This window comes from Lineus longissimus, chromosome 4, assembly GCF_910592395.1.
Source record: "Lineus longissimus chromosome 4, tnLinLong1.2, whole genome shotgun sequence".
In the NCBI taxonomy this organism is placed as follows: domain Eukaryota; kingdom Metazoa; phylum Nemertea; class Pilidiophora; order Heteronemertea; family Lineidae; genus Lineus; species Lineus longissimus.
In genome coordinates this window covers 671,308-699,246 of record NC_088311.1, presented here as the reverse complement: position 1 = coordinate 699,246, position 27,939 = coordinate 671,308, and the positions used below count along the sequence as shown (strand labels likewise).

The 27,939-nt window shown below is 41.2% G+C and overlaps 2 protein-coding genes across 5 annotated transcripts; both read right to left on the bottom strand.

Annotated features, from left to right (window-relative positions):
* Positions 1-75: 75 nt before the first annotated feature.
* On the bottom strand, positions 76-21,958 carry LOC135486223 (ADP-ribosylation factor GTPase-activating protein 1-like). Of its 3 annotated transcripts, XM_064768880.1 has the most exons (12): positions 21,736-21,958; positions 20,942-21,051; positions 20,472-20,643; positions 19,871-20,127; positions 19,668-19,736; positions 19,140-19,245; positions 18,883-18,939; positions 6,056-6,145; positions 4,994-5,053; positions 3,590-3,649; positions 3,129-3,262; positions 76-2,661 (listed from the first exon to the last, which is right to left on the bottom strand). In XM_064768880.1, exons 1-12 carry the CDS (start codon positions 21,793-21,795, stop codon positions 2,175-2,177), a joined length of 1,662 nt encoding a protein of 553 aa, XP_064624950.1. In that variant the 5' UTR covers positions 21,796-21,958; the 3' UTR covers positions 76-2,174. The 3 variants fall into 3 exon arrangements, with proteins under 3 accessions (XP_064624950.1, XP_064624951.1, XP_064624952.1); XM_064768881.1 differs by lacking the exon at positions 4,994-5,053; XM_064768882.1 differs by lacking the exons at positions 3,590-3,649; positions 4,994-5,053.
* Positions 21,959-23,780: 1,822 nt separating this feature from the next.
* Positions 23,781-27,839, bottom strand: LOC135486220 (TATA box-binding protein-like 1). Of its 2 annotated transcripts, none has more exons than XM_064768879.1 (6): positions 27,780-27,839; positions 26,621-26,935; positions 26,272-26,354; positions 25,911-26,078; positions 25,614-25,708; positions 23,781-25,239 (listed from the first exon to the last, which is right to left on the bottom strand). In XM_064768879.1, exons 2-6 carry the CDS (start codon positions 26,828-26,830, stop codon positions 24,977-24,979), a joined length of 819 nt encoding a protein of 272 aa, XP_064624949.1. In that variant the 5' UTR covers positions 26,831-26,935; positions 27,780-27,839; the 3' UTR covers positions 23,781-24,976. The 2 variants fall into 2 exon arrangements, with proteins under 2 accessions (XP_064624949.1, XP_064624948.1); XM_064768878.1 differs by having other exon boundaries at positions 27,733-27,829.
* Positions 27,840-27,939: the final 100 nt, after the last annotated feature.

Genomic DNA, 27,939 nt, shown 5'->3' with positions numbered 1-27,939 from the left:
AGGAGTGGGGACAACTGTCTCCAGCCGCTTAAGATCTCTTCCTTGATAATGACACGGAAACAACATAATCAAATGTCACTAAATATAGAGGCATTCTCATGCACATCTTTATTATTGCAATTAAATAGTTCTTTACATTATGAGTCCAATGACAATGTCTTGATGTGCCGCGGCCATTAACACAAGAGTTTGTCAGCGTAGGCACCCACTTCATGATCAACCTCATTAAGACACAAACTTGAAATTGGCATCTCAGTATTTATAACACATTTCATGCAATTTCTAATGCTTACCACCAAGTATTTGAAGACAGCTCCTTTTCATCTGATAAGAATGGATTTTAAAATTCTACTGAAATCGCCATTAATTGATGAAACCAACGTTTCTTAGATACCATGACATTTTTATCCAAGGGGTCCACATCCAGGCATGTGCATTTTATTTCTGACACCAGATGGAAGCACCAGACCGACAAGACGTTTTTGTCGATGGTTCCCCTGGTGTTTTACTACCTAACATATAATCGCTTCTCCTGTTGCTATGGCAACTTGTATTCATTTGGGACTTCAGACCGTTTTTCTTTCAAGGTAGCGATAAACGTATCAAACCAACACAAAACCAAAAGCACAACTTTGAACGAGCTGTTTTACCAAAAATGCTTCGATTCACTCTAGTTTTCATTTTTCATTTGACATTTTACACATCGTCTATACAATAGATTTGAGATTATATACATGTGAACATTATACAATTGGATGTAAATCACCGACCCTGATGACAACTAAATCAACTGGCACGAAATGAGTGTATTGAGACAAACTGGTGCACATGAGCATTAAAGTCGAGAATACTCCATGCAAGTCCATGCAACCTTGTTCCCCCATTCTTCATTGACTCTGCCTTCTGTAAGAGGCCATTACTTGTGTGTACCATAAACGCACACTATCCCCACAATAACACCAACTAGATTTGGCTAAACAATATTGATATATTAATGTGATTCTTTTAGTTAAACGGCTATGTGTACTAAAATAGCACCACAAAATATGAAGTCCATTTCATTCAAGTTTGGCCAAACCACATGCGTATTTCTCAATATACAATGATATACGATTCAGATGTGAATGAAGCCAACTTGATGAAATGAAAAACAGGTAGACTTGTAGGGCAGCCAACTGTGACTTTTTAAATCAACCAACAATTGATCAATTTGCTCCTGTACTACTGAAGGAGAGCAGAGATGGAACCAAATAAAGGGTCACTGTCAGTCAACTCGACATGTACCACCATTCCATTGCAAAGATTTAAAGACAATGAATATCATACAGTAAAAGTCACTTCAAAGTTAGCAATACAGTCGACACAACAACTTCAAAGAACAATCAAGATTGTCTGTCAATTATAACAAGTGTTTCTAGAAAGAGAACATCATTGATGATAACAAGCATGTCTCAAATACAGCAGTCTACTCTTTATAAATCAATCAAAATCATGTTCAACTGACAAAAATCTTATATTTAACCTAATGGAAGAATACAATGTATACAAGTCAGTCTCATTATCAGACCAAGGACACCAAATCCAGAAGATAGCGCCACTGAGAGCACGGAATGGTGAAATCAGCAGGCCTTTGAGACTTGATCTAGTCATGCATCATAGTCTCTAACGATTGAAGGTGTTTACAATCATGTCTTGTACATATCGTACCTGAAATGCCGTTTTGCTTGTCCTTTGAACTGAAACCTCATCTGATCAATGAAACTAACAAATATACAAGCTACTTCTGAACTACAGATGTTTAAATGCATGATAAGATAATGAAGATATGATGTAATGCGCCCCCCTCATGTGGAGAAATCAAGACATAATCATGCGATGAAACTAATGACTTGAGACAAATTTGAGCCATACCAAGTCCAGACTGGGCACTGCTCAGCTGGAGGAGTCTTCCAAGAAGTATGTTTTGACTGAATAAATCCATAAAATGTTCACCTCTCTAATAACGCTATGTACATGTACAGCGAATGTAAAAGCACAAACATTCATCTTGCTTCGTGCCCTTCTTGTTGACATACTTCGTGAAAGATCCCTGTAAATACCTAGAACTGTACTGATAATTCATGACACCGACAGCCAATGAACCTACACCACTTCACCAAGAGCACACTAGATCATTATTTCGCTTTAGATAAACTTTGACTAGTTAATCCTCGTTCGACCTCGAGAGCCTCCCACTCATCGTCATCATCGACCGCCCAGCCGTCATTGTCCCAATCAGATTTCTCATCATTCTTTGTGGTCTTCTGCCCAGTGCCAATGTCTGCATCAAAGTCTAACAAGTTACCAACAACTGGCTCTTTCTGTGAGTTCTTCATATTTTTCTTGTTTTTATTACTAGTAGTTTTTTTCGGTTTCGGTGATGGGGTTGTCTTGATTGGCGTACCCCAATCCTCATCGTTACCCCAATCATTCGTACTAGATGTTGATTTCTTTGGTTGTTTTTCTGTCACACCGTTATCCCATGAGCCCCATTCGTCAGTTTTTGGTGGGGCTGCGTTCTCGTCTTCTCCCCAAGCATCGTCATGCCAGTTGCTCCAGTCATCATCCTTGTCAGATGGCGTGAAGTCTTGAAGCAGGGGAGTCTCATTCATGTCTGTTGCTCTGGAATTGAAGAGACACAAACACTTAGAAACAAGTTGGGAAGTGAAGAGGGCCTGGCATGCAGCACCAACTCGATGAAGCAGACAGATTCTTATGTCTCCACAAAACACACCTCTCGTGGCGTTAAATTGCTATTGTTATCAAATTTTGCTCTGTGTGAAGTTAAGATGTCAACATAGATCCATCGCACATCAGATTATGACAAGAAGCCCTCCAGGATTTTCATTAGGAGGAGAAAGTCAAAGGTGAAGTGAATTTTGAGGTGGCACATCACCAGAATATTACTGTGGCTGGCTCATCTTGGGGAACTGCTGCAATAACACATATCCAACACACATCTGCATTGTTAACCGATTAAGGTTGAACTACCTATAAGAGGCCCCCCACGAGAAATATGCCTAACTAACGCAGTTCCGAGAAAGAAGAATATGAAATTGAGCCTTTGATATCTGTCGCATGTTTCTTACCTTCCTCCCCGGCCAGTTGATAAGAGAGATGTTCCTTCACTAGGAGATGTGTCTGCTGAGCCACCGATGCTTGCCTTGGGTTCGCCCCACAATGAAGACAGATCACGCCAGCCCTTCATACTGGCTGAGGACATCTAAAACAAACAAGACAAATGGTGTTGTACAAGATGAAGGATCGAGGCACATGAGAAGGACTCTAAACGGAATCCTGCTCCACATAAGAGACTTCATTTTCAAATGATAACCATACACCCCCTTGCTCGTGTGACAGCTGGACTGACTTGCTCACTGGAGCTTTGGCGGCAACTGGTTCACAAAGTTTGAGCAAGTTGATGAAAAAGACCTGTCTATCATGACTGAATTCAGGAATCTCAAGGAGCAGTTGTGAATCAGACACGATCCAGTTGACACTAAGGAGAGAAGGGATCAGTCACACTGGCTATCAACATATTCAAGCTTACCTTGGTAGACAAATTGCTCAACTGGTAACTGACATCATTTATCAGGGTACCGTCTTTGACCTGAAGCAGCACAAACAACAAAACTAAAGCAACAAAACAAAACAGAACAGAATCAAATCACGATAATTCATTTCGATAAAACGGAAAACATCACAAGAAAATAAAGATTCTACTTCATTTACAGATGGTCGATCAGAAACTGATAAGTTGAGGAAAACCTTTACTTTGGGTCTAATGGAATGGAGACTTAAACTTTTAAATGGTATCACAATAATTTTCCCGCCTTGTTGCTCTTTCAGACAACCTCACTAAATGTCAATAGATGACCAGTCCTTGAATTATAACTCTGTTGATCAGAACTGAATCCAATTCATTCCCCCTAGTTAATCAAAATTGAAACATAACACGTCCAAAAGGGTCGTATTTCATCAAACATGTCACTAAAACCTCCACCAATCTAAGGAAGCATTTCTACAGCACATCAACCCGTATCAATGCCAGCATCACCTGCCCCGGCAAGCGAGGAGGGTAGGTCTTCAATCAAATCACTGCAACCAAACCCCATGTAATAACATCGATAGCCCTGAGGGGAAACCGCACAGATTATTCATTTTGAAATGTGAGGAAACCAAAGCAGTGAGGATCATTGTTTACAAATACAAGTTGTTAGGTGGTGAATAGCGAGGACAAGACTTCTACTGCAAGCCGTCTCCCCTTTCTTCCAGCATAGGAAGGCAATAGCGAGGACAAGACTTCTACTGCAAGCCGTCTCCCCTTTCTTCCAGCATAGGAAGGCAATAGCGAGGACAAGACTTCTACTGCAAGCCGTCTCCCCTTTCTTCCAGCATAGGAAGGCAATAGCGAGGACAAGACTTCTACTGCAAGCCGTTTCCCCTTTCTTCCAGCACAGGAAGGCAATAGCGAGGACAAGACTTCTACTGCAAGCCGTCTCCCCTTTCTTTCAGCACAGGAAGGCAATAGCTCAATCCAAAGTGTTCTCTGATGTCACATTTTGTAATTAATGAACTGAGACACAGTTGACATGTTGATGAGCAACAGTGCTACACTGGTAGAATGGGGAGAGTGAGACTCACATAGAGATCAGAGGTATTTAATAATGAATGACTGTGTCCACAAATAGCATCTTCTATCAAAGGAAAAGGTCACAAAAATTGAAAGATTCAAACCTCATGCCTGGCAGGGTGATTGAGAGTACAGCAGTTTTGGTATTCAAAAGCGTTCTCTTTTAAACTCATTCAGGGGGACTTTTGAAATGAAACCAATGAACACAGCAGATGTTCAAGTGACAGCTGGTCTTCATTGATGAGAAAGATGGCTTACAGCTAAGTGTTAGTTCTTAGGGATGAGATAGACCATTGGTGGTGTGGGAATTGGTGGACTTACCCTTGTAGCTAAAGTGGACATGGATTCAGACATGCTATCAATGACCTTGGTCTCTTTCACCTAGACAAGCATGAAGACAGAGGGAACAACCACATCAAGAGGAAGAGGACAACATGCAGAGAGAAGAAAACATGAAGCATTAGACATGTCACCAAACCTGTCTCCACTCACGGCAGATCTGATGGGCTAAATGTGGCAAGGATAGCTCAATCACCTTTTAACTCAGGCCAAATGCTACCATACTAGCTTCTTTTCCAGTTCATTAGCAGTGACACCTTGAGCTGCACTGAAGTTCTCATTTAATCACAACAAATGACAGTTGATCAGTAACATGGTGGAGACAAGGATATAGTGACAAGTCTGATTGTGCCAGTGACTTGATCTAAAATGTGTTGGTGGATTAACTCAACAGAAAACAGATACGACAAGCACAATATTGAAGTTAATTTAACATGAGAGCAAAACACACAATCACATTGTCTTTCTGACATGACAGTGACACAAAAATTGGCCAGTAGTTCTTGTTGTGATGCTAATTCCCTACTTCTACCTAACCCGGAATCAATGCTGTGGTAATTGTTTGCATTCCACTAGTCTCATCAACCCTCAAACGCACTTGAGCTGTGATCTCTGGTTGTTGGCAAGAGTGTGAACAAGGGCAACCTGATCATGATTAGCCAGAGTGTCTCCCAAGGATGGCTCAGGAAAGGCGATTGATTCCTCTCTCATTACAGGGTTTGCAACAGTCGAGGATTCATTTCCCAATCAAACAACACTCATCTCTTTAGCCAGGGTTGTGTTCTTCAATCAATTTAGAAGATCGCAATGTATTGTTTACAAGCGTTGCTTTAGGATATTCACCCCAGCACAAAGTAAAATGGAAAAGGACACGAGTTGAAAGATGGAAGGAAACTATCATAATGAAGAAATGGAATGAAAAGTATGATGTTGAAACTTGGCACCACACGCTATACCTTGTTCTTTCACCACATGCTATACCTTGTTCTTTCACCAAGTCCCCAAGCTTGGACATTAAGATATCCACACAAATCATGTACCCACCTTTTCCGTGGTCGGCTTGATGACTGATTGGTTCACTGTTTGACCAAATTCCTTTGTTTTCTGGGCAGTTTTACTGGCTAACTTTGTTGCCTGCAAAGAGAAAGGAGAGTCTTTGTTATGGTCTATGGTTGAAGAAGATGAAGCCATTATCAAAGATGAGATGATCACAGAAGCACCAATGTGTGGTAGATAGAGTTTGATTAACAGTGTCCAAGATAGAGCTTTGATTTGGTTGAAATAGCTCCACTTCCTCCTCAGCTGAATGGGAGGAGCCCAGAGACTCTCCCCCGCCTGAAGGGAGAGACATGACAGGACGGTGGATCACAACATTAGAAGGCGTCTGCACAAGGCTATAACATTCATCCCTTATAATCAGGCAATGAGTCTCCCAATCAACTCACTGATCCTCTCTGATTGGATGAACCTGCATTGGGAGATTGGGCACCAGAGATTGTTCCAATGGTACGTCAAATACAAAGCAGGCAACAATCATATCATACCATTCTTCCTGAAGGTCTGAGTTCACCAGATTGAAAGAAGAGTTGGCCATTATGTGAATCTGACCTTGGCAGACATGATCTGAAGTGTCATTGTAATGATAGGCGGACATGATGGATGGGAGGTGAGACGGTCAGCAGTCACATGGTGAATGTTGACTGGGACAAGTTTCCAACTCTGCCTTGGCAAACCAATTGAAAAAGTTACCCATTCTGATAAACTCTCTCTGACCGCACCACGCTACTTGTGCTGAATCACTGATCTTTGATCATGCAAGAACCAATTAAGCAAACATTCTGGGTGATGTCATCAGATGAAGTCTGCCAACATCGATTGTCCTGCACTCCACCACAGTCGTGTGTCTTATCCAAGTCAGTGTACAAGATTTGGAGCACATCATAGGTATCCTATCCAAACATTCCCTATAACCCTTATCTCACAAGAAGAATGGCCATGATTACTGTGACCAGTGACCAGAACAATCCATCAGACACACTCCCTTTTGACCACATCAACGTTCATCAAACTGTCCACCTGCACTCCGAGACAGCCCTCACCTCCGCACATCGCAGGTTGCTCTGTTTAATCTTCATCAACACAACCAAGAGTTCTCTTTGACGCTTCAAGCTCCTGTCTGGGATTACTGACTAATCTTCAATGGCTGTCAGATATCCACCAGAAAGTGACTGACCAACCAAGAAACTGGTGGGTTCTCTGGTTATTTGCCTGACATTTATCTTGGTCAGTGCCAATCTTAACCAACGCAGACCGGAGCATTCATCAATACAATCCTAGTCACGCTCTTATTGATGGGAGTTCAGGATCATTGCTTAGGCAACTGGAATCGGGGAAATTGTTATTTTCCGACCATCTGGTGCATGAGATGAATGCCTGTGCTTATCAACCGTGCTCTTACTTCACTAGACTTCTCCTCGGTCATGTCTCTATCAGAAGTGAACATGTAGAGACACAGATGTTGGAAAGAGCACTTCTCCATTCGCACCAGCCTCAAGGATGCCACGGGGGGGGGGGGGGAAGAACCATTCAAACCACATGTAGCTCGAGCGTCTTTAACCATAAAAACCTAATCATGTCTATTCTGAATCGAATATGAGGAACCAGTTTACAATCCCCGATCACACCCCAAAAAAAGGTCATTGGTTGACTAACCAAGCACCACTGTTCAATGGATTTCTAGTTGAATGCGATCAAACTACGTCATTTCCGATCGGGGATTCTAAAGTTTAGCCGAATATGACCAATGGAATAAGACCAATTGGTATTATCTTGATAATCATGGTCATGACACATTTTCACCAACACGCCACCGCTCTGCCTTACTGAAGCGATTCAATTGTGAGGAAGATAACCAGGCATAGAGCTCCAATAGATTGCATCCCCTCACCTCATCACCCGAAGACGGAGCTAGCTACTCAATCACTCTCAAGACATCTCAGATAGATTCGCTTGTTACGCACCTGTGAGTGCCAGACAGAGGTGGCCATCGAGAGATTTGGAGACTAAGATGGTCCTCACCCTAATGCATTTGAATGGGTTGCACTTGATGTGCCACTGTTTTGAAAGAAAACATTAGAAACAACAATATAACAATTACAAGTTGGACCTTACCTTACAGGACAAGCATGCACCTAATAGTACATCCAATTAGACTGAAAGGTTTTGTAACTCACAAAGACATGAAGTGAGACTGGCAGGCTTGGGTTTAATGCAAGTTGTGAGCTCATGGATCAATGTATACATGGTCCATGCACAATGACTGCCAAATGTCACACAATGGGTTAACAACATAAAAGGAGCCTGTCGTGGTGAGCCTTTTGTGGGTGTGCAGCCAGGGGTGATGGGTAAGGGGTAGGTCAGTCATCATAACAATAACATAACATTGATCCAAATTGTGACATATGCTTCAATTATTTATAGGATTTAGTAAGAATACATCATGTTATGTAATCTGGCTAGATTGCTGGTTGGTGAACAGCCCACCTCATGTTTGACTTCTACAATGGCATAAAAACCACAATCCTCCAAGCAATGAGTAGTTCCACCACTTATCCATCATAGAATGCCCCCAAACCAAGCAGTAGAAACATTTAGAAGACAATCTCATTAAATTAGCTCCAATAAATCATGGCATAAGAACACCAACATGATTCAATTTGACATTTTTTCAAGAAGTGAACATTTGTCATGCTCAAAGTTTCCTGAATAGCCCATCTAATAACTAAAGTAGAGGCAATTTAAACTATTCTGGATCAACGTCTGAAAGTGGTCATGTGACAGACAGAGTTACAGACGGTCTTGTTGCTCGGTTAAAGATTCTTTAAATCAATGTTGATAATAATGATGATGATGGGCAACCCTTCATATGATGCCCTAATCTTCTGCCTGCCTATGACATTGATTCCGATTGGCAGCCTCTTCACTCCAATTGATAGCCTCCAAATGCTCAAGTTATCTTTCCGTGCAAGGCTAATTAGACCTCTATTATCAAGAGAAATACAAATGATCTTCCTGTGGCGAAATGTCAACAGAATGTAAATGGGCCAATCTTAAAATGTGACCAGAATAAGAAAGGTGTGGAGCAGGCATGCTGCTGAAGAGCAAGGAGGCATCTCACATCAAAGTTTTGCTTGACAAAAATAACCAGAAATGTCTGCTCAGAAATGATGGGTGGATTATAGAAAAGAAGATTGAGCACTTATGTCTAGGGTTGTAAAATGAAATCACCTCAACAACAGAATATCTCTCTGCCCTTCTCCAACCCCTGAGACGAAGCAGGAGATTCGACGGTGAGACTGGTCTTGTCTGCTGAAGAGAGTTTAAAATGGGAACATGGTCCCTTCCCCAGATTGCTTCCACTTTATAGTTCATTTGGGATGAAATTCCATAATGAAATACACGGCACCATTTGTCACTGTCACTGCCTTGCCCACATTGATTTGGTCAGGACAACATCTAATGGAGCCTAAAACCTGGCTGGACCATACAAATGAAGTGAGATCAATGGAAGAACACTTGAGAAACACCTCGCCATAAGGGCTATCTGAGTGTGCCAAATAAACAACTTGTAAGGACACTCTCGCCTGTGTCGGAGATTGGAGGTTCCCGCTTCCAACCTGTTACATGCCCGAACAGGCAACAGCCTCTGTGAGATTCAATTTGAGTCTATTTTGCCTGGAGCAATTAGGCAGATCTCTGTCCAGCAGGACATGACAGGCATGACAAAGGGACCATCTGGAGACAAGGAGAGAATCTCATCACAGTAGCTCTACCCCACAGAAGCAGTTCTGGTTGCAGGCAGTTTAAGCTACTGTCATGACTGTCCTCTGCAGAACAAGTCCCTGGGTACTCTCCAGGTCTCTGTAATATCTCTCCACAACAAGCAGTCAAAGCAGTAGTTGACCAGGAGGGTTGTAGGCTGTCCAATGATATCTGAGAACCCAGTGACACTGGCAAAGGGCAGAGACAAGGCCAAATCAATGCAATGCACTGTAATGCACTGTAATATCTCTCCACAACAAGCTTCTAGTCAAAGCAGTAGTTGACCAGGAGGGTTGTAGGCTGTCCAATGATACCTGAGAACCCAGTGACACTGGCAAAGGGCAGAGACAAGGCCAAATCAATGCACTGAGTCTTGGATGCACTAACTTCACTGCATTGACATTACCAAATTTCAACATCAGTCAGCAACCAATCCCAGCAAATGCCAATAGTCAGCATTGCCTTTATGAGTCTGATCAAATGAATGGGTTTTTGGGTCTGCTGCATAGCCAACTAAGCCAGTCAGTATTGGGGCTATCCCTGAATAGAGAATGCCTCTCTCGAAGGATATCAAGCATGTCAAGTGTTCAGTTCCCACTTTCAGATAACTCGAAGCAAAATGGGATAACATGATACAAACACTTTACGATCCTCCAGATTAAATACCAATTATGCACTTTTCCCAAGAGACCCGAGGAACAGCACAAACAAAAATGTATCGCCATTTCCTCGTTATCTCCTAATGAGTTTGCAATCAAGATAATGAACTTGGCGGCATAATGTTGATACCAGCAGTAAGGCAATGTCACTTTGGAACTAGACATCAGGCACCAAAATAATCACCTTAAGCTCCCCTGGATTCAGCATGCCCTACAGCTGATCAAATGATACACAGCCATCCTATCCTCACGAGTGTAGAAGGGAATGTGTCAGCCGCAAATATTTGCCGAGAGACATTTTCTTTCGTACTCTGATGTGTACTCTTACAGAACTACTATCAGATCCTTCGACAGTTTAACAGAAGACAAACAACCATGCCAAGTGCCACAGCTTCTCTGACTATTTATCTCAATAATAACAACTTAGAGTAGAACATGGGTAATATCCGCAATAGCTCTATGGGTACATGTTCTTGTAATGAATGTAAGATGGATGGAACATACGTAAGTTGTAGAGGAACTATCAGCAAGATCAACTGGAGTTGATGAAGGCAGGAGAAATTAGAATCCTAACTATAAATCAATCAAGTTCAAGAGGAGCTATTGTCAATTTGAAATCACTTGATATCAGAATGACCACCATCGATCTTCAAGTACCACAGCTGGCATATATACATGTAGGACACTCATCGACAGACCATGATGTTCACTCTAACTACACACTGCCATTTTGTTTGAACAGTAACCAGTTCTATCGCCACTCCATGTTGTTGCCAATTCCACGGGAAAGACTTGAACCCACCAGCGACCTTGTAACGTCCATCACTAATACATAGCATTAGTAGTCATGTGTGCCTGATCGTATCAACAGTAAAGCAATAACTGCAATCATTACCTCGACTCATGTTCCATTACGACGGAGGCTGGGGTGCCACCAATGTACCATAGGGAGCCAGTAACAGCTGAATAACATGATCACAACACACCAATATCGCCTCGTTGACCATTTTCACCAACGTTTGATTTCCCAGCACCTTTGAGGAGCAACAACTAGCATAACTAAAGACCACAAAGACAAGACAACTATCCCAGGGATATCAGGCCATCGATAGAGCAATCAACAACAAGCGTGGATACAATCTCCGTTGCAGAACTGCTGCTGAGGCAATGATATTAACATCACCATTCACTGAACCAACATGTGTCTTACCTTGTTGCAAACGCCTTCAACCACTGACGCCTCATAACGTCGATTCCTACGAATGCTCATTGCAATATTCCACAAGAAATCACGTCTTTCTAATGGTAAGAACTGAACGACCATGCCATGACTGCATTGATCAGACAGGTCTGATCACGACACCAGGTAACAGAGGAGTGTGGACTCCTCAACCCGAGTATTGATCTCACGCTTTCACTATTGAGTTCTTTATGGGAGTTGCGACACAGATGGTCACAATCACACGCCAAACACATCTGTTAAATCAACAAGATAAGTTGAGGTCAGTTCTGAATGTGTTACACTTGAAGTGCTATTTCCAGTCTAAGTAACTGGTACATAACTGGTTTTATTGTATCTATGAAACCAGAACCATTCAGTAGCAGTTCACACAACAGTATCTCCATGGATAATGGTGGCGATGACCCTCTGCTGAATCAAGGAGAGCAGACACACAAATCAGCACCATTTTGCTGTGACTGGATCTGTTGGCTTCTCAGACAAGGCAAGAATACAAATCATAAAATTCAATATCATTACCTGTAGGAAACATAAGGTGCCTGAAAGATCCAGAATTTTAATATCTCATGAAGTATTCATGATCTCCCTACGAGACAGCAATTTGTATTCGGCATGCAGTCGGATAATCAAGATAGAACAGAGGTGAAATTCGTAATGTGGAATTCAACAACTGGAAATAATGAAGCACTCCCATCTTCACAACAACGTGGTACTGGGTTCTCCACAGGGTACCCTGCCCACATGAGCTCATCGCCTAAACTGTAATGCCATCGAGTGACACAGCATAAAGTGCCTCTTTGGATTCAACCCTAGTCAGGATCAACCAACGAGCCCTGTCACTTTTACAATCACCAAGGGTGACTCGCTCTACCAAAACTAGGCGCTTGTCGCATCTGAACTTGACAGGTTGATACGGACTTGTTGTTCATTTCCCTATTGTTATGTAGACCTTTTGTGAAATGTGACCAAATCAGTTTGTAATAGATTTCACAAAAGGTCTACAATAGGGAAATGAACAACAAGTCCGTATCAACCTGTCGAGTTCAGATGCGACAAGCGTCTAGTTTTGGTAGAGCGAGTCACAAGGCTGGAATCCTAAAATACGAAAAACCATCCATCTTATAATTCCCATCATGGAATCAATCTAGTGGCTTATTGCACACTGTACAAGTATGCTGGAGACGTGGTGTTGAATGACTCGATCCTGGGATTGCCTGTCACTCACATAGATCCCTCCATATCATCACAATCGGGACAATCAAGCCGCCACATCTCATGGACTCAACATATGTCATCACAAGATAAGTCACCAATAATTTGGTTATTGGTCATGAAATTAAAAAGCAGTCAATTTCCTACGGTATCCGGTGCGTTATCAGCCCGACACAAGAAGTGTTGGGTTTCAAGGTCTGTCAGATCGCCATCAAATATACAGTATTCATCAACTCTGACACAGCACTTAGGCCCTTTGGTCGGGTTAGAGGGGTGAATTTGGTCATTGGGACCGCCCAATCCAGTGGTCGTGGTCTGGGTACCGGGATGGTCATGTTAACCGGGGGCCACATAATGGTAATTAGAGAGGAATCCATTTGGGACCGCCGATTCATGGTTGTTGGGCTGGTCGCGTTACCGGGGTTCCACTGTAATTGACGCAACTTGTTGGGAGCCAGAATTATTGATCTTATGAGAACTAAGACCCAGCATCTATTTCGATGGACACCAACTGAAGCGAGTCTCATCTTGATCTCTGTTCAAACACCACACGCCAGCAGGCAGACAATTTCTGGGGAGTAAATCGTGTAACATCTGCTTAAAGACCATGCGGCACAATAACACAAAGTAGACATCAGATATGGTGGCTAACAAATCACCTTCATTCAGATCATGCGGATGTCAAAGACAGGCTACATTGCAGCATTGGATTCGGTCAGTGAAATGGCCAGGGTTCGTATTAGCATGTACTCTCATGTTCTGTTGACTTATCAGTTTCCATTACTGTCAGCTGTAAACTTGTAGGATTTCTTTCATAAAGGTTGCTCTCAGAATGTGAAGACATGTCACAGTCAGATATCTCTTGCCTGCTTGAAGGATTTCTGGCTTTTGAGCAAGTTCAACTACCAACAGCTTAACTTGATAAAACCCAAGTGGAATCTTCACTGAATTCAACGTACAATGCTAACCTCCGCACAGACATCTCCAATGTGTCCATCGAACCATAAGTGATCTCTACTCAAACACACTCACCATCAACTCAAGCTGATATAGTTTCAATCAAACAGTTCACTCGACTGATCGAGACGAATTTGGCAACTTTCTTTAAATTTCCATGGTAACGACTTCGAACATATCGCTCTGATAGATTATTGGGCTGCTGCTATTTTGAAGAGTGATGTGATATTAGTGGCATGAATGAGCGTGTCTAGATACAACTGAACTAGGTTCAACTGTGTTTGAGCAGCAGGCAAACCGAAGAGGTACAATAAACCATTCAACAAGCTTCATCAACAAATAAATGAGATGAAATCCCAAGCTCCAAATTCAACGCTACATACAACTCAAAAACAACGTTCCTTTATCATCCCCTACGGACCCAAACGTGCCCCATGGGGATGAGAATGCAAATTCAATCTATTTTATCATGCATCAGCACATAAAATCAACACTAGATCTGATGGCGAGAAGATCAGTGCACCAACTTGTCAGAAGAGACACCAGAATAATCTTGTTTTTTCATGACTCATAAAGTGCCTTTAGCACAAAGGCAAGTCGGTTTTCTTATAGAATTTGTGTTCGTGCTATTAGCTATAAGCTAGACAACCCAAGCTGATCACTAAGGATATCGTCACCATCAAACAGGGTGATATACAACTTACCCAAGACAACATGCATACAAGCTGATCACTAAGGATATCGTCACCATCAAACAGGGTGACATACAACTTACCCAAGACAACATGCATACAAGCTGATCACTAAGGATATCGTCACCATCAAACAGGGTGACATACAACTTACCCAAGACAACATGCATACAAGCTGATCACTAAGGATATCGTCACCATCAAACAGGGTGACATACAACTTACCCAAGACAACATGCATACAAGCTGATCACTAAGGATATCGTCACCATCAAAGCGGCTTACCTATTGTGCCGAACCCAAAAAAAGGCTCCTCTAGAAGCTTTTAGTTGCTTTCTGTGTTCCACCAAGACGTGTTGGTGAGAAGGTCATCCCTTCAATTACCCCAAGGAAGATGAGGCCTGGGATTTAATCACCAAGGAAACCCGGGTGATGTTGCGAACCATCTTAACCATAAGTCTAACTATCAAAGGTGGTTATCCAATTGCTACCTTCGATTTCGGTAAGTGCAGTTTATAAGTAACTTACACCAAAGCTGCACCTTTACATGAGATCGAGTGCCATGACTTGGGGTAACCATGACTGAGTGTGACATCATGGTATTCTCATGACAGGCATTGATTGTCACATGTCCGTGTATTACCTGGCCGGTACACATGACCTCTATGGTGTGCGGCCACACATTCCTTATAAATATCATTATCGACTCATCCCGCTCATATTTCATGCAGATTCAATATGACCCGGAAAAAATATGGTGACAATATGCACTGTAGAGGCAGATATAACCATTGGATTGATTTGGTGCACAAGTGACAGGAGAGATTGTGAACACTATTCTAATTCTCATCAGGCCACCCTGACTCTATCTTTATAAGATGTTACACTGTACTCCTTATTTAGTGCAACTTCCCAGCGAGACACTCATGCCCACTATAATGTTTTTTCGGGTGATCAACTGCGACACTATGATGAGATTCACATCCAATCATCTCACATCGGAGAAAAAAATGGCAGCCATACAAAATATTGCACAGAAGGAAAAAAACACTTGAGTCTGAGAGTAAGATGAATGCAAATATGATCAGGCCGATAAGAGTTGATTGCCACAAAAATTTGCTGGGAGATTGTGAGAGGAATAGATAAGTATAATGTTTGATATTGGCATTGAGGTACTGTTGATACCACAGCGATTCTTACTCGAGACAGCAGAGATCAGCACGCTGAAGGTTCCTTGTAATATTTCATTTCAATTTCATATAATCGAATATCCTCCACCTGATCTTATTGTTTCTGGTAAGAACTCGAACTCTGTTTTTTTATGCCAAACATATTGGAATCGAATCTGTGTCAGACAGATTTCCTATAGCTGATGAAATATTGCATTTCAGCATCGTTGAGATTAGTGATTATCCAACATCATTATAAAATCACCAGTGAATTAGAATTCTGATGAAAACACAAAACACGAGAGAGACAGATATCAAATTACAAGATCAATTTGTTGGTTATCAAATTCTAGCTTGAAACCTTTATTGAATTCGATTTGCCAATAACTGGTATCTGATGAAATGGGAAGGTTGTCAGGAGTCTCTTGTTTTGACAAACTGGTTGTGGTGGGGGATGGGGGGGGTGGAGGGGGGGGGGGGGTCTTTGCATATCGAATGGTATGTAGGAAGAATGAAAGAAAAAAAAGGATAACAATAAGACACAACCTGTTTTTAAATAGCATTCAATGACAAAGACAAAGTTGTAAACCACTCATTCACAGCAAAACTAAAAAAAAGATATTGTGGTATATTATAGATTTTTGAGTTTTTATGATATTTTAGCAATATTTTCCAAATTTACTGGTCAACTATTGTCCCCTGAGGTGAATCAAAACACCATGGTAACATGAACAGAAGAATAAAGTTACCGGTAATAGTATTTACATCGGAATCAAGATGGCACAACCCCCAGGCTTCACAAGTTGAACACAAAGCCATCTTGTTTTTGTGGCAAAAATCAATACCAACCACTGTATCTAAACTGCCTGATGATGTACTCTATCAAAAATAGGTTAGTCAGTACTCAGCTTTGTGGAAAATGATACACAGGAGGCAACTCTCATGATACACTTAAGTTAACAAGCTAAAATGTCAGCATCAGATGGACTGGAGCATGTTGGTCTCTGGAGCTTGTTGGACTGGCCAAATTCTTCCAGCATCTCATTCTTATCTCATATGATAGAGGACTTTCGAAATACCCAAAGAATGCCTAGGCAGTATGCAATCATCACAGTTATGGTAAACATCTTGCAGTTTATATGCAGTAACTTCATAAAAACCTCTCTTTTACACAAAGACACAAAAAGTTATTTCAGACAACATTTTCAGAACTGCATGATTTGCATACCAATTCACCACACTTCCTCAAACACATCGATGGCAATCCCAACAAAGTGATCAGAAGACCCACAACACAACAAAGGCTTCCCTTAAAACCGTTGAGCACAACGCTTTCTCGAGGAGTTGGTGCTGAGACTACTTCATGTCTCAGCTCCAGCAATAAAGACCAAAACTAAATGAGAAACCCCCAAAAAGATTCACAAGAACTGAACGCTTCAAAAATATTTCATAAGCTTACCTCCTGATTTGATAAATAATGTGTAAAATCCTCAAAATAACGGGTGCAATTTGTAACTACGACACACTGGAAGACAAGTAGCAGACAACGTGAGACTGAACATGCCACCTGACCCCGAGCCGTCTTTTAAACTGCACACACTCCGCAAATATCACCTAGTCTCAACCAATTGATAATCAATGTTTGTACACTGGAGCACTGTGGTCTGATGCCACTATGGGTAAACAGTGCCCGTATGCAATATTGCACTTATCAGTTAGAATTGTTGGGAAATAGCTAATATACGACCAGAAATAGGACGAACGGAGTATTATCATATTTGTATAGATACTGTGTGATGTAATTCAGGCAGTTTTAAGACGCCCGTACACAGGCCAATTTGACCAGTAATAGGCCTAAGTCTATCAGACCCCACAACCTGCCAGCATCGACACAGTATGTTTTTGCAATAGTTTCATAACATGATATTCGTGAGTCAAGTTCGGAGAGGAAAAGTTCCCTCAACAGAGCCTGGTCACCATCTCCATTGGCCTTAGTATGCATTGAAACTATCAAATCATTGAGACTAATTCTATATATAGCCACAAATTGTTACAGCCAGCATCAGTTTCAATAACCTCATACACGCTGAAGCAACAATCGCCAGCAGCCCAACACAATAGAGACCATTTGGACCTGGCATACCCCAGTCACACAAAAGAGTGACACAAACGCTAAAATCATTGAGGGTTCTAGTAATAGAATTATAAGATGTTCTCAGCGGGTGGCTGGTGGTTTTATGACATCATCACTCCATTAGTATGTGGAACATGGCCGCATCTAATTGGATTATTCATCACATCATATGCCAATGTTGCTGCGTGTTCTCCCAGTAGACAATACAATCAATGGAAAAAGGAAAAATATTGTACTTTTAAACAATGTAAGCATTAGGCTTCCAGTCAGGTGCGCAACTGGCAATACAAACTGTGTGTATACTCAATATTGAGCCAATTATCAGCAATTTGGGGGTTGGGAATTTCATTGAAATGAGTTGCTCAGTGGACTCTTTCATGACGTTTTGTCAGTTGTACTAAGATTCTTTGGAGTAGCTACAGGATGTTGGCAGAATGCTGCTGCAGACAAGTATGAGTGACGTGTTGGTGATTTGATCACATCAATTATATCCAAACAAGCACTCGTAATGAGACTGCGAAAACCCACCAATGATACATTATCATTCGAGCCAGCTGATTATTGGTATTGCCTCAAGCTGTGGTAAGAGAGACCAAATGTATCAACCTAAAAGAGACGAGTATATGGTGAGGCAAACACCTCAAATGCATTTTGGCAAAGCTGCCACCTAGCAAGAAAAGCATGTACTAGACGGGCCAGGAGATGAAGAGAAAGCATATCAGAGACTGATGAGACATGGCCACACCATGCTCCCCATCCATTGTTTTCCTACCCGATTTGTGCCTTTGGTGAAGATTTCTTAATCTGGACTCGGGTGTTCCAGACTGTTGGTGTGCACAAATTGGGAACCTATGACGTAAATCCTGTTGGGAATGATCCATGCTTAGATGTGGTTATTATGTTGAACACCAAGAAGTAAGATTAAATAACTTCAACATCAAATATGACCAACAAAGTGGACTCTTATATGAATAATAACTGCCTTACCTGTTCTGAAGCCTTAGATGCAAACTTGGTAGCAGAGAGTGCAAATGTTGACCAGCCCTGAAAGGCAAACAGGGGACATAAGATTCAGTGATGAGTCACAGCTCAGCGAATCAGCGATGTGAGGAGACAATAGTCAAAACTATGAAACAATTTAGATAACACACACTTTCATAATGCATTTTTCTAGCCTAAAAGATATTTGAAACTTGCTGAAATTCCACAACAATGTTGTTTTGGGTAAAATATTTCACACTCACCGAAGAAAGTGTTGCCAAGGTCGAGTCATAATCTTCGTCATTGTTTGGATTGTATGCTGTGTTGCCAAAACCAGCATATTTGCCACCTTGACTTGGTGGGAGATCGCTGCAAGAAAGTAACAGTCACCTGTCAACTGAACAAACTCAACCAAACAGGCAAAGCATCACCTCTAAACACTTTACTTCTAAACAAACAGAACAACAAAACAGAATCTCATATCATCAACTCAACCAGTCGGTTTCATGTATCTCATATCATCAACCCAACCAGTCGGTTTCATGTATCTCATATCATCAACTCAACCAGTCGGTTTCATGTATCTCATATCATCAACCCAACCAGTCGGTTTCATGTAGTATTCCATACAGATAGCTGTAGTAGATTGAAACTGTTCACAAATTTAACTGCATGATACTGATTACTATGACCAATTGATCAACATGGGGCAAAGGCCGTTGGATAAGCCTTTAAAAAAGACCAAAATCGTCAGAACATCAGTCCCAATGATTCCACGCCATCTTCCTTACTCTGGTCGAGAAGCATTCTCTGTCATCCGCTTGGAGAAGAAGTCTTCCTTATGGGAATCAATCTGATCTCTGAAAATATGCAGAACACTTCTTACTCTTCTATCAAAAAGTAATGAATACAACCAACAAAGAAATGATTAAGACATTTGTGAATTATGAAATGAATTAGCATTATCTGTCGAGTAAAGAAACGATGAACTTACTTGGTGTAACCAGGGACTTGTTGTATACCACTACTACCACCACCACCACCAGACTGGTATGAGTTGTAACCTCCTCCATCAGATCCTATCCCCGTCGCCGAGTTACTGTAACTACTACCGCTGTTGCTATAGCTACTGCTCCCAGGTACACTGTTAGTCTTCCTGGACGGCTGGCTGCGGCTGGAGGCGAAAGGCACGTGATTCCTTGCGGAGGACGAGGATATACTCCATGATTTGCCTTCTGCTTCAGTGGCAATCTGCAGTGGGAGAAATGTCTGAATGTTGGATTTGAAAGTTCTGGGTTCTGTCTAGGAATACGATCTCTGAACAAACTAGTTTATACAGTACTCAAAAGACATGACTGAGACATTCATTACCAAAGACACTCGGACAATGAAAGTACTGTCTAAAGACAGGAGACATGAGTCACTACGAAAGACACAACTGAGATGGTGTTTACCAAAGACAGTGAGACTAACTGAAGACAGAAGACAGTTTCTACAAAGACACAACCGAGACAGTCTTTACCAAAGATGCCGAGACAATGTCTCCATGACTGAGACAATCTGTATTGAGGATGGTGATGTGATTATGAACCTACCTTATCTCTATACAGGGCAGCAGCTCTACTGTTGTATTTCTCTTGCAAAGTCCAATTTGAATCATAGTCATCCTGGGATTCGAAAAACTCTCTTCCCTGGCGGTTACCTCCAGCTTTCATCTTCTCTAGTTCGAGGTCCTTCCATTTATCCATTGTCACAGATCTCACAAAACTGAAAGGATTCAAAGGAGAAGTAGATAAGTGTGCTGACAAGAACTCATGAAGACAGTCAGGTACTGCATTAATATCTACACTCTTACATGGGACTGTAAGATTAGTGCCGACTTATGTTAAATGACGACTTGGATGCAAATTGTTAAATGGAATTAATGTTGTATGAAATTGGGACTTTCTGGCAGGTGCCGACTTGTGCACAGTGACGGGTTATACGACGTTGAGTTACGCGAGTTCTACTGTATGTAAGTGTAAGTTGTGAGTCCCGTCAGAGCTAATGAACTATAATTACTGACCTGAGATGAACACCAAGTCCTCTGTGTTTTCCCGAACATTCCAAACAAATCCATAAACCAGAGTTGACACTGACCCATTGTGGATTGTGGGCACGACATTCGAAGCAGAACTGCAAAGATATTAAACATTTGAGAAAAATCTGCATTTGGTACAGAAAAGTATTTTTCAATCATGTCAACTGCTGTGATGATGAAGCTATATCCATCCCTCACCCTGGTCGTGTGTCTAAAGACTTCATCCAGCCTATGTTACATGAGCTGCCAGAGCCTCTACCTGATCCTGGCAATGGAAGTATTCAACCGAACTAGTAGGCCTGGGCTTTTTGACGTCTCAACAAAATGAGCAACAAACAGCAAAAACCTCTTATCATTTATAGTCATTCAACTTGGGATTCCCAATCTCTAGCTGGCTCTTCTTGCCAAATGATGTTCGGCCTAAATAGACCGTATGCGAAAATAAATTTCGGCCATCTTTTCACAGGCAGCGTAAGTATATTTTCGTAGGGTGTCTATCGGTACATTGGTGATATCACACCACAAATGTGTCACAACCTAGCCCGGCCAAGGAAGGTCAAAATGGCAACGCGACGGCACAACTTAAAATTTGTCTTTTAAAGTTTTTGCCAGAGACTGTGGCCGGCAGTGAGGGGCAAAACAGATAAGTTACTACGTAGGCTAGGGACTAAGAACAGTCTGATCCGATCAGAGCCAGCCAGTGAACACAACTCCTTTGATGAGCAAGGAAAGATGACGGGTCGACCGTATTGTCACATGATCCACGATGATTCACTCACATTATTTTCGTCTTTCACACGAAGTTCTTTCAGGACACGTCTGGTGCGGGGACTGGCCATTTTTACCTTTTTCGAGCAGATATATAACAACTAATTTAACACCAAGATAGGGTTTACACAACAAGCTTTAGTCGGAGTAAGTTTTATTCTCTTCAAAACGCAATTATGTGGTTATAAATTAGGTATTTTCACTAATGAATGAGATGCTGAGTTGTCAAATCGGCCATCGTGGAAATTGAGGAAACGAGTCCGAAATGCGCGATACGAATTTTAGTCGATGCTAAAATATAGGAAGAAATGCTAATTAAAAATGCCAGATCATAGAATGAAAAGTATAAATCATAAAACTTACGCATAATCAATAAGCATTCGGACTAAAGACAAAAATCCGAAAAAGTAAATTGCAAAAGTGTACCGACAAAAGTGAATGGAGGCTAAAATAGGGCAGGGTCTATTCTACAGACCAAAGACGTTACAGACCTGGTTTTTTGGCTCTCACTTTTTTATTAGTGGAGATTTTTTTAAAATCTGAAGTGATATTAGACCGAAAACGGTTTCCGCAAATGCTCAGAAAAACATTTTTGAAAAAAATTAAATTTTAGTACTTTGATTTTGAAGAAATAAAAGTCTGTAATTCTCAGAATTCTAAATAAGAAAAAACAGACCAACTTCAAAGGCAAAATCAAGGTACTAAAATTTATTTTTTTTTAAAAATGTCTTTCTGAGCATTTGCGGAAACCGTTTCTGGTCTAACATCACTTTAGATTTTTTAAAAATATCCACTAATAAAAAAGTGAGAGCCAAAAAACGAGGTCTTTAAAGTCTAACCCTTTGGAACTGACCCTGCCCTAAAATAGTGAATAGCTCGACTCGCAGATGGCGCTTTTCATGCTCGCTCTTTTCACGGGTGAGGCTAGATCAAGAGTGTTTCAAGGAGGTGTCATGGCGGCACATGCTAAATTTAGAAAAGCACATGGCTGGTTATATGATGTCACAAGACTGGTAGTACCCATATCTACCTACAACTCTTTTAAGTACAACTTGAGTACTACTTGGGACCACAGTCATCTTAGAAGACTAGTGGATTTCCTTATTTCATCAGATAACCAACAGGCAGATGGATCTGTCCTCCATTAGCCTACTCTACTCACTGACACTGTAAGACTGTTACCTTGTCAGAAAAACTTGGTCTTTTGCCAGGGTCTTCCAACCTGACAAGATAACCAGCTGGCAGAGGGTGGTTGTTCCATCGCGAGTCCTGTAGTTTCCATTAGCCTAATAGTATTAACTTGTCAGAAAAACTGGGCCTTTTAAGGTTGTGTAAAAGGTCTTTCCAACCTGATCATCCGATGACCAGCTTGCAGAGGCTGTTTGTTCCATTGTCTCTCCTTGCCTGTGGCGTCTTGGTAGAGTTGTCCATTAAACACTCCTGTCTCCTGGGTAAATCTTGGTGAGAAAAATGATTGATCCTTAATCCAATCTTGTCAGAGTGAGCAGTCCTTCTCGATGGCTTAGGAAGCATCAGTGCCATAGCAACAGCTGATAACAAGTCTTTGACGGAGTGCAGCCACGACACACAAACAGCGGAGATGGTCATCAGATACTTTGAGGACTTTGTGACGATGTGATTCAAAAGCAAACAAGGACTGACGACGAATTTGAGGGCTTCTTTCCAAAATTGCACTGTAGACAGATTGATCAAATAAAGTATTTTTATGTAGATATTGATGTCTTTTTGGTGGCATGTTCTGCATGAGAGAAAGGACTTTGGGAGGATTCACCAGCAGATAGGGTCGAGGTTACCTGGACTAGGTAATACAGCGCGATACAATACAAATGCAACCAGCACGCAGAGCCAGAGTCACTGTGACACATCCAAAGTGAGATGCACAATCGTCCCCTCCATTCTTTTGGTTGTTCCTTCCTTAGTGTCCAAGAACCACTGCCCAAGTAAAGCCATCGAACGCTACGGCAGAGATATTTACTGCCAAGTAATATGTGAAGGTAAAACTGAGCAAGGAACGAAGTAATTCACAACTAATATATAGAAATGAAAATTTACTGTAATTTGTATTTACAAGTAGTACATTGGAAACCATTGTCCATATATTTTTGCATTCTCCAAATTACAAAACTGAGATTCCTGACTACACTCTGAACCAGTCCAGTTCACAAAATGTACGGAATGCAAACAAAATGGCTCAAACCAGTTTCTGATCTTAAAGGTCAAATGAAAGTGCAGGACCCCCCCCCCATGGCCATGGGTCAGCCTTGATGATGAGAATAGAAATAGAATCAACGACACATTCCAATAGACCACTCATTTTAAGAAGGAGCCACATGAGGAAGAGATTTTTTTTTCCAGACGAAACTAACAAATGACATCTTTTTTTTATGTTGAAATGGATAAGAGGGCAAGTATTAGACAGAAGATCTTGTTTATTCCGCTATCATTGTTAATAACGAGGCCGTACTTGAAACATCACACGCAGGCCTTGAGGAACATGAAATCAAAACCACAGTGAAAATGACTTACGTTTACACCAACGAAAAAAGACTAAACCGGCAGAGAGGAAGACCTCTAACCTGTCAAAGGCCGCCCAAAACATCAAGATATCTACACAAAAAGTTTGTTGAAATCAATGTTCAATCTATCAACTCAACTTACATAACATGGAAAGTGGAAGAGATAAGCACTGACCGTATTCACACCACTCCCTGCCCATGATGGCACCTACAAACATACAATACACACTGGATACACGTCATGTAAACAACTGAACCACAACTACTAATACACAAATTACAATACATTTCATATTGACGAAAATCCATTTTCAATGGACACACTGTAGAAAAGTAATACCAAAGAACTCTCTCAGTAACACAGCACATTATGCAGCCAAGTACAAACAGATTTCAGAGGGGTGAGTGAAACATTCATTCTGGTTCGTTGGTCAATGACCCCTTACACATGATACAAGAGACTACTGCAACTGGCAAATCCTGGCCTCGATAACCTTGAACAGAGGTCACCATAAATGACTTTCATTTGGCCTTCCTGACAAAGGGGAACTTATTTATTTCTTCACAGTGACAACATTTTTGTAGGACACATGCAGCCACACAACGTGTTCCACTATTTGAATATGGCCGTTCTAATGTTAGACATGCTCATTGCTTCAATATGACTGAACCCAGCCTAAAATGACCTCTCCATTGTGCAATGTCTATCATATGATCAATCAAAACTTTCATCAGTGTCAAAATCATCAGTCTCCTCAGACATGCTATCAAACTCATCAGTCACCTCATCTAAATCCTCCACATACTTCACTTTCTTCAAGGTTGGACCATTACAGTTCATTGAAAGTGGACGTTTCTTTAGTTTATTGAGCAGTGTTTTACGTTTGACATCCTGGCTCTCAATGCGATCCATTTTAAATGCGTATACGAGTGGAAAAATGTGTTCAACGGCCGTCTGGATATTTCCAACACAAGGGGCTGAAATGGAAAACAGATTGGTGATAATTCAGAACTAGGAGTATGGCACATCGTATCTAATCTGATCTTCAACTGACACATGAAAACACAACTGTGTCTGGCTGCTGAGGACAGTCTGTCTCCGAATAAAACTATATAATATAATGCTGTAACACAATTCAAGACTTTTGCACAGAGTCCATCACTGATGCCGACAGCAAACCCATTTACTGCCTTTAATTTTAGTTTAATCCAACAGTATTTCATACATTTGATTGTGGACTGATGACAAGATACAAGCACAACTTCATTTCACTGACGAGGAGGGAATCCAGTTGGAGGTGAAAGCTAAGCTGGAAATATCTCATCTTTCTTGATGCCATTAATTGACCTACCAGTAATGGTTATGCTTCCTGTTGAGAAGACTTTCAAGGTAGCTTTAGGGTCAGGTATTCTGTATGTGACTCCTGGATGCAATTCAGGCTCATAGCTGAAAAATAAGGAATTCCTTGAAATAAACAATATTTACTTCCTACATGAATGATAATATTTGCAATTCTATCCACTGCAGATGAGCAAGTTCTCCACAAAACACTTTAGTAAGTGTTGATTTCAATCTTACTTGGTCTTGAATAAACGCAAAACTTATGATGATCATGTGTCCAGAAATATTTTCCTAACTAATGCCTCACCTTGCAGCTTTCTTGTGCTCTTGTGAAAACTGACCAATTTTGATTCCAAAAGGCATGGAACATGTTCCAAGCACATTTACCACTCTGTAGTTGGAGAAACGAGCTCGAAATCCCATATTCTGTAAAACCCGTGAGAAGCGCCGTGCTGCTATCTTGGCTTCTTCTTCACTGAAAACCGCAACAAAACAAATCATTTAACCAATCTCAGCAGAACGGGAAACATTCATGATTAAGGGCATTCTTCGCACAGGATACAATGTATTCTAAACGGGATGAACGTACAAATCATTCATTGCTCCTGTACATCCAATGGATGCCACGCTGTAGGACATGTCCACCATCTAATACGATAGTAACCTACCTTGTTGCACCAGTACAAGTGATTTTGCCAGAGGACCAGATACTAGCTGTGGTGTATGGTTTTCTCAACTTCATTGTCACCATCTGCAAGTAACAGACATAGTTAACCCAACGTGTTCAGGACCTGATATTCAACATTTCCCAGTATAACAAGACATTTTCAAAGTCCTTGGTAAGTTGGTAAAAACTGGTACATTATGATTTGAAATCTGCCACTGCAATAGGGTCTCTAAGTAAGCTGCTGCAAATGTGAAACCTTGGTCATACCTTGTAAAGATGATGTCTAGTATTATATTCACAAGTTTTCAGGTTGTTGCGAACTTGGATTTCAACTTTCACAGACCACCTACCCCATTTTCTTTTTTGAATTCTACATTCATTCCCTCTGAGGCAATCTTCCTTAAGTTAAGATGACACCGCACAGTGAAGCTGCACACGACATTGTTTATGGCTATTGTGATGTTGGGAGAGTCTTCCTCTACTGGCTGAGCTATGGTTGCCTCTTCTGCACAGTCGGCCAGTCCATTGTCAGCAGTCTCGGTGGGTGCAACATCACACATCTCAATGCTTTTCAATGGCCTCGGACTCACAATGATAATGATATGCTATTCTTGGATAAATAAACGCAACTTCTGTTGCTTCTTCACATGGCAATGATGTGTCACCTGCAATTGTACAAGAATCAGAAATGATTAGCATGATTAGTTGGATCCTACAGCGAGGTTAGGTAGAAGGCTTTGTTAATGTTGGAGAGTGATGTGGAATGTATGATGCATGATATGCAGTGACCACAAGGACTTAAAAGTTTTTGTGGTGGTGGCAAGTCTATAGACGAATTCAAAGAAGACGAATCAGCGCCAAAAAAATCAAATGTGCACACTCAGAACACGTCAGAAGGCCTAAGCCGACTTCGGACAATGCCTAGAGAAATGGCGATTCTTTGTTCTAGGTGAAACACATGGTCAGTGCCAAAACAAACTTCTTCGAATTCCTCTACTGATTAGATGACAGTACAAAAAAGACAATGGTACTGCAGACGTAGTGCAACTCAATGACGTCGACACGTATGACGTCACACTCACAGTGAGTACTGCCTCAGTGCCTGGGACTGATGAGTAGGCAAGACATTCTCATGTACTGGAGTTTGATGTCAATGAGAAGCAAGTGTGAATGGCATATTCTCAAAGACAAATGCACAGCACTCATCCTGATCATTGTCATGCAAACGAGTAGATGCGATCAGACATGCACTGTGACTGTATGGATGGTAGGCCTATTATTATTCATTTTGATTTTCATTTTGTATTAGGCCTAAATTATTTATTAATGCAGGTCATCACGGTCATCTCGTTTTTCACATCTTTAGATCTATTTATGCACAGGAGAGGTCATTTTGAAATCCATCATCACCTCAACCATTTTCTTGACCACCAAATAAGTACTTTCTTCACATAAAACATACCTTTAAAGATATTTAAAAACGCGGCAAAATCAATGTTTATTCCTTACTTTCAAGGAGGACGACCTAAAATCATGCGTAGCTAATTGTTCAATCATTCCGGATTCCCTAAATCACCTTCGAAGCTAAAAATAACAGACATAGGTTTAAGCGTTGAGTGCAAAAATCGATGCAATTATTTCCACTAAAAAACAAGTTGAGGATACGAAG

What these genes read in the sequence shown, in the direction of transcription:
- LOC135486223 (XM_064768880.1), bottom strand. Translation starts at nt 21,795, where the DNA reads ATGGCCAGTCCCCGCACCAGACGTGTCCTGAAAGAACTTCGTGTGAAA. An exon ending in CTGCCCTGTATAGAGATAAG is followed by an intron (nt 20,128 to 20,471) that starts GTAGGTTCATAA and finishes CTCCCACTGCAG; the next exon opens with ATTGCCACTGAAGCAGAAGG. An exon ending in TCAAGCCGACCACGGAAAAG is followed by an intron (nt 5,054 to 6,055) that starts GTGGGTACATGA and finishes ATGCTTGTCTAG; the next exon opens with GTGAAAGAGACCAAGGTCAT.
- LOC135486220 (XM_064768879.1), bottom strand. Translation starts at nt 26,830, where the DNA reads ATGTGTGATGTTGCACCCACCGAGACTGCTGACAATGGACTGGCCGAC. An exon ending in GAGCACAAGAAAGCTGCAAG is followed by an intron (nt 25,709 to 25,910) that starts GTGAGGCATTAG and finishes CTTATTTTTCAG; the next exon opens with CTATGAGCCTGAATTGCATC. An exon ending in AGGAAGCATAACCATTACTG is followed by an intron (nt 25,240 to 25,613) that starts GTAGGTCAATTA and finishes TTTCCATTTCAG; the next exon opens with CCCCTTGTGTTGGAAATATC.